At 42.1% G+C, this 7,417-nt stretch overlaps 1 protein-coding gene across 1 annotated transcript; it reads right to left on the bottom strand.

The window, feature by feature from the left end:
* Positions 1–1,412: 1,412 nt before the first annotated feature.
* Positions 1,413–2,345, bottom strand: LOC113259769 (olfactory receptor 149-like). The gene has a single exon (XM_026505266.3). It carries the CDS (start codon positions 2,343–2,345, stop codon positions 1,413–1,415), a length of 933 nt encoding a protein of 310 aa, XP_026361051.2.
* Positions 2,346–7,417: the final 5,072 nt, after the last annotated feature.

Below are 7,417 nucleotides of genomic sequence, written 5' to 3'. Positions count from 1 at the left end.
ATGAGGAAAGTTTCACATTAAAAATTATATTTTAACTAGGTGTTTGATGATAAGAATGAGTTTGTTCAGCTGAAGACTCTGGAAGGATCAAGGAAGAATAAAGGTACAGGACTTAAGAGAAGCAACTAGAAAAATGTTCTCCCTTTCAAAAACACACATCATCACATCACCCTTACACGAGGGCCCAAACACAATGTTGTGACTGATTCAGTCTAACAGATTCCCTGACTGAACTCTGATCCTAGAAAGAAGCAAGAGGAGAGGAGAGTTGCCTTTGCCTCTGCCCCCCTTCCTTCCCATCACCCTCTTCCATTGCCATCACCCCTTCTTGTTGCATCACCCCCTTCCTTCCCATCACTGTCTTCCATTGCCATCACCCCTTTTCCTTCCGATCACCCCTTCTAGTCCCAACACCCTCTTCCATTGCCATCACCCCTTCTTGTTGCATTACCCCCTTCTATCACTGTCTTCCATTGCCATTACCCCTTTTCCTTACCATCTCGCCCTCTTCCCTTCCACCACTTCCCTTCCCACCCACTCCCCTTCTCTTCCCATCACCTCCTTCTCATTTCCTTTCTTTTCTTCAACTTATTGTTTGGATTGGAAAGGCACATCTCTCAGGCTAAGCTCATTAGGCAAAAGAACAAAGGAATGTTGAGGAAGAGCACTCAAGTCACAGGCTTTTGTAAGCAGAGAATCCAAAACCATAGAGCAGTAGTGGCTTGGACTTTGCATTGACCCCTGGCTGTGCTGGGGATTTCAAAGACAAACTCAGATTTCTAGTACTGAAAAACAACAGAATCAGTCACCCTTTCACAGTCTCTGCCTGTTTAGTCTCCACATTCTCTTTTATCCACTGCCTCAACTCCCAGGCATGGACTGTTTCTAGGTCCAAGACTAACAGACAGGCTTTGTAGTTGATCTCTGATTCACCCATAAGAAGCCTGCTTCAGGCCTCATCCAGAAGCTCTTTCCCTGACCCAGCTTCTTCACATTCCAGTAGTCACAGAACACCAGCTGGGGCCAAGTGCTTGAAGCGCACATTTTCAACAACTCCTAGACCATCCAATGGTGGCTTATCTGATGCAGGCATTTGAGAGTGTAATTAGATAACCGTGCCAGCCAAAATGAAGAAGTGCTAGAGTAAGGGAAAAGAAGCAGAGGATGTGGGAGGAGGAAAACAGGAGAAGAAAACAGAGTGAGGAAAAGAAGAGATACTTGGGAAGAGAAAATCCTTCCTGGGCAGGATAATTTATTAGTTATGTGACCTTGAACAATTCTCTTTATGGCTTCAAACTTTAGCTTCTTTATCTGCAAAAGGAATATTGATAACATGTGTACTCTATCACACAAAAGGAAATACCTTTGCAAGCAGTGTGCTGATGATATTGAAGTATAGCTACTAATCTCTATCACTTCTCAGGAGGAAAGGCTACTTGCTGTAGCACCTTCCTCAGAGAATACTTTACTTCTTTATTCCTAAGGCTGTAGATCAAGGGGTTCAGCATGGGGGTGACCAGGTTATTCAGGACCTGAACAGTCGCATTGAGCCAGGGATTGGGGTTGGGCTGCAGGTAGATGAGGACCACTGGCATAAAGGAGAGGAGGATGGCAGTGAGGTGGGCACTGCAGGTGGAGAAGGCATGGCGCCGGCCCTCCGCAGAGCGGATCTGCAGGATGGAGCAGACAATGCGACTGTAGGAGGTGAGGATGAGAAGGAAGCAGCTGAGGGGCATGAGGCCCACACTGACGAACCCCACCATCTCCAGCACTGAGGTATCAGCACAGGCCAGCTTCAGCATCACCGGGATATCACAGAAGAAATAGTCCACCTCGTTGGGGCCACAGTAGGGCAACTGGAAGGTGAGAGCGGTCAGAAAGGTGGCCTGGATGCAGCCGAAAAAGGAGGTCCCCACGGCCAGGATGGCACACGCTCTGTGGCTCATGATCACGGTGTAGCGCAGAGGGTCACAGATGGCGACGAAGCGGTCATAGGCCATCACAGTGTACAGGAAGCACTCCGTACAGCCCAGGAAGTGGTAGAAGAAGAGCTGGGACACGCAGCCTGCATAGGAGATGAGCCGGCTGTTCCCCGAGAGGTAGAAGAGCATCTTGGGGGAACTCACAGAAGGGAAGAATATGTCACACACAGACAGTTGACACAGGAAGAAGTACATGGGGGTGTGGAGCCGAGGGGAGGAGACAATTGCCAGGAGGATGAGCAGGTTCCCCATAAGAGTGAAGATGTAGAAGCCCAAAAACAGGACAAAAAGCATGGTCTCCAGACCCTCGGTGTGTGGGATGCCCAGCAGGATAAATTCAGTCACTGCTGAGAGATTCCTCATCTTTGTCAGATGTTGGACTTCACAAAAGAACTCAGGTGTCCAAAGTGTGAACACTGGTGTAAAACTGAGAAGCTCTCTGATGAATGTTTTGGTTTCATGCTTTAACAATCAGTAATCAACCTTATGTAAAGGCATTTCTACATAAAAAGATAAAGAATAAAAATTCTTGACTATATTCTGAAAACTTTGGTTTTTGACCAAGTTGGATTCAGTTCACTGTATTCTCTTACCCACAGATTACAATTAAAAACTCTGGAAGTGAGGCCCCTGGGTAGCTCGGTTGGTTAAGCAGCCATCTCTTGATTTCAGCTCAGGTCATGATTTCAAGTTCCTGGAACTGAGCTCCCCATCAGGCACCTCACTCAGGGGGGAGTCTGCTTGAGGATTCTCTCTCCCTCTCCCCCTGCCACTACCCCTACCCCTGTTTGCTCTGTCTCTCTCTCAAATAAATAAATAAATCTTTTTTAAAAATTAAAAATAAAATAAAAACCCTGGAGGGGCACCTGGCTGGTGGAAGACAATGTGACTCTTGATCTCAAGATTTTGAGTTCAAGCCCCATGTTGCGTGTAGAGATTACTAAAATAAATAAAACTTAGGGGAAAAAAAAACACCCTGGACAAAATACAAAATGCATTTACCTAAAAACTCTGGAAACTAAACAGAAGGAAGCAGATTGTGAAAGAGACAAAACCTGGAGAAGCCCAACAGATGTGTTTCTACTTTTTCCTCTTTTCTCTTGTGCTTTTGAGCAGAGAAGGGGCGGGGGTCACAATTACAGAATTGTGTGGTGGCTGCTCCAGATGCAGAAATTGTAATAGATAACCCATCTTCTTGACTGGAGAACCTGATAAAAGGTGTTTCCATGATCAAAGAATGTGAGGGAATTCCTGTTTTTTTCCCTCTCTCTCTTTTTTCTTCCAGTCCTGCCCCAAGGCAATTCTGTAATTATGTGACAGCAGTATGAGCAATAAAAATTTGGAGACAAATTCCAATTTCTGGACAGAGGAGTCTCACACGGAAGATAGAGAGCAAGATAATATTTGTGTAAAAGCAAACATGCCCGACTGTATATTTATGATGTATTTTGAATGTTTGTTATACTTTAATAAGGCTGTTAACTTAAGGAAAGGAAGAGGTAGAAAGAAAACAACTCCAAACCAACATGTAGTTATAATGCTAGATGCAGAGAAAAATGAAGACTCCAAAGAAAGAGTCAGTGACATCTTGAAAAAAAAAAAAAAAAGTCATCTGTGTTTACTAGCAGCTTGTTTCTTGTTACTCACTCTAGACATACTAGAAGATTCTCTGTGTGAACTTCTGACTTAATTGGACTCTGTCCTTGAAAAAGGTTCATCAGAGCCTCACCCTGCAAATCTTCCTCCTTTGGTCAGTAAAGACTCAGAGTTCTCTGATCCTTGGCTGTGACTAGGTACAATGATTAATTTGCCCTTTCAGGTACCATCTCTAAGACAATGAGTCCATGCTCCTCTTGATTTCTAAGTCCGTTTCAAGTAAGAATCATCTTCAAGAACTAAAAATGTAGCAGCTCCCAACAATTGAATCCCAACACTTCAGTGGATAAGAAGCCGAAGGTGTCATAATGTGACAGGCGAGAAAAAATCTGAACACTCACATTGTTCACAGGGAACATGGTGGAATTTTCTGCAGTATCATAACAAGATAAGCCAAGTCATGTTCTCTGGTTCCCAGAAGAACACAGCATATCACAGCCACGGGAAATGAGATTAGGTGTTTATAAAAGAAGGTGACAAGAGCATATACCATCAAGGCTTGAACACACTCATTCCCTCTGGATCATCTCCTTCAGATCCCTTTGGGCATTTCTCATGATTCAGTCAGTGGTAGCTCTGAGGGAGCAATTAGATTAAAGTTCATAACATTTACCCCCAAAACAAAATAATAATAGATTTGAAATGGAAAAATATCTTCATCCCTTCCAAGTCTGCTTGCCTAGAAAATGGACCCCAAAACTGACTTCCAGGCTTCAGGCTAAGTACTTTTTTTTGCCTCCCATATTTGCCTGTCTTTACATGTAGTAATATGGCAACACCCTATTTGCAAGTATTTAAACATTTCTAGGAATATGTAGATATCTACAATGAGTATCACTGTTGCAGACAGGTTGTAATAAATAATAAAGAATTATTTAACTATTATCTTACATGTTTTTTCTAGCAAGTGCACCTTCCAAAACGGCATTAATAAATTAAGTACATTTAAAGAGAAATATAAATTGGTAGTGTCTTTAAACCATCCCAGATGAACAGTTTGATAAAAATAACAATAATATGGGGGGCGCCTGGGTAGCGCAGTCGTTAGGCGTCTGCCTTTGGCTCAGGGCGTGATCCCGGCGTTCCGGGATCGAGTCCCACATCGGGCTCCTCCGCTGGGAGCCTGCTTCTTCCTCTCCCACTCCCCCTGCTTGTGTTCCCTCTCTCGCTGGCTGTCTATCTCTGTCAAATAAATAAATAAATAAATAAATCTTTAAAAAAAAAAAAATAACAATAATATGGATTCATCATTTGCCAGGTACTATGCTAATTTATTTTTACGTTCTTTTATGTTTAAATTTAAGTCTCAAAACATCCTTATTAAGTAGGAGAGGAATAAAAGTACCAAGAATTTTAGAACTTGATCACATAGCTAGAAAGTGACTGAGCTGAGATTAAATCCCAGGTCTGATTCCAGACCAAAGCCTTAAGTTCTTCCACTGTGAAAGCTCCTGGGACATTTTGATTAGAAAAGCAGAAATATGGCACTTGTTTTTAAATTCCTGAGGAGCTGCTATACTGAATTTTTATGTGCTTTTTCATGGTGAAAAACCAGTAAAATAGAATGGAGCTAATAAAAAGTTAGATTTCATTTCAGTATAAAAAAATTAATGGGATAAGATGCCTTGTGAAGGATTGAGTTTTTATCACTATAAGAGTTTAAATATGAGTAAGATGACATTTTTGCAGGGCTGTGATAACCTTGTATCACGAATCTGATTGCAAGATTATACTACATACATCCTTAATGTCCTTTACAATTTTGAGATTCTTTGATTTTATTATGTTGTTCGTCTTTTCAAATATATCTGAGAAGGTACAATAAAGCTTAACAAATGGTTCTTCTATTGAAGAGGGATGAGACCCCCTAAAGAAGAGGCCTCTGAGTATAATTGGTCTGGGCCCGAATGCAAAATTCAGTGGTTATGAAGATAGCAGTGTTTGTCTTGTAACACTGAGTGTATCTGGCTTACCAGGCCATTAACTTGCCAAACATATGGAATAAATTCACACTTGTTTTCTAGAATATACTATCGCTACACATCAAAAATAAAGCAAACTCACAAGATAACCTAAGTATCACATATCCTTAACAAAAAAGGAATATTAAAAAAATGACCTAAAATTGAAGGGAATTCAGGATGTCACTAAATCTAGGTAATGAATTATAGTAGGTCAGAGGATTTTTATTTGTTAAAAATTCCATTTAGGGAACGCAAGTAAAGGAAATAAGCACAAAGCATGGTTTGTAATATTCTCTGATTATACACTTTTACCCCAGATGTTGGCACTTCAGATACCTCATCCCATTTCACTTTTATGCCTCCTTTTTAAATAGTTCCAAAAAGTGATATGGCTGCGAGAACTCTAAAGTTCCATTTTGGGGTGGTGTGGAGGAGGAGGAGATAGCCAAAGAGAAGGTTTGAGCAGAGAAGTAAAGGGCAACTCCCCCAAGGTCATGTCTTGGAGTCTGAGCAGAAGACCCTCGAAATGAGCATTTATATTTGGTTTTCTGGATGTCACTGGATAGGAGATTTTACTAACATTGGGATGGAACACAAAATAAGTGGCTGCATAGATAGCAAAGCACTAGCTGGAGAATGTTGGTGGTTGAAGGAAACTCAGTGATAATGATCACTTGGGTCTATGAACAGATGACTTTGAGATTTTCAGTGTCTCACTGATCATGAGCCCAGTGGCTTTGTGGTTTATGTGCAAGAGTATCATTCATATCCAGCTAACTCTGAGGTTGCCCATCCACTAAGATAAAATGTCTCTGAATCTCTTCTTCCAGAATTGTTCCAGATTCTTCCAGGGATTGTTGGGAGGCTATTGCTCACTCGAACTAGGGGTCATTTTCTAAAGGAGGTTCTCTGTTTCTCCTGAAGCTTACCTCTTTACCTCTCTCACTTTCTAGCTTGTATGTAGACTAGCATGCACAAGGACATGTGCATTTGACCTTAGAAAATTAAAGAACTCTACAGGTGTAGCAGTTAGCATGGTAACATATAGCAAAAGAGAACATAATTCTGACTGAGCAAAAAATTAGTGATATAGCAGAAATAATGAATATAGAGAAACCAGAAATCTTATGATTTTGCCCTAAGTTCACCACGTGTTTGTTTTATGAGCTTAGAAAATAAAAGAGAGGGGCGCCTGGGTGGCGCAGTCATTAAGCGCCTGCCTTCGGCTCAGGGCGTAATCCCGGTGTTCTGGGATCGAGCCCCACGTCGGGCTCCTCCACTGGGAGCCTGCTTCTTCCTCTCCCACTCCCCCTGCTTGTGCTCCCTCTCTCACTGGCTGTCTCTCTCTCTGTCAAATGAATAAATAAAATCTTCAAAAAAAAAAAAAGAAGAAGAAAAGAGAGGGGTGCCTGGGTGGTTCAGTTGGTTGGGCATCTGACCCTTGGTTTTGGATCATGAGGTCGTGATCTCAGGGTAGTGGGATCAAGCCCTGCATTGGGCTTCACACTCATCAGGAGTCTGCTTCAGATTCTCTCTTCCTCTCCCTCTTCCCCTCCTGCCCCCATTCTTTCTCTCTCTCTCTCTCTCAAATCAGTAAATAAATACTTTAAGAAAAAAAATGAAAGAGAAAGGGCCTAGGAGGTAAGTTGAAGTCAGAGAAGACCTCTGAGCTTGACTGGTCTAGACTCAAATGCAAAGTTAGGTGGAGACACACACACGTGTACACACACACACACACACACAAACACTGAAATACTACTCAGCCATAAAAAAAGGATGATATCCTGCCATTTGGGACAATATAAATGGACCTGG

This window comes from Ursus arctos, unplaced genomic scaffold, assembly GCF_023065955.2.
Source record: "Ursus arctos isolate Adak ecotype North America unplaced genomic scaffold, UrsArc2.0 scaffold_22, whole genome shotgun sequence".
Classification (NCBI taxonomy): domain Eukaryota; kingdom Metazoa; phylum Chordata; class Mammalia; order Carnivora; family Ursidae; genus Ursus; species Ursus arctos.
Note: the sequence above shows the minus strand (reverse complement) of the source record. Positions and strands in the feature narration are given on the sequence as shown.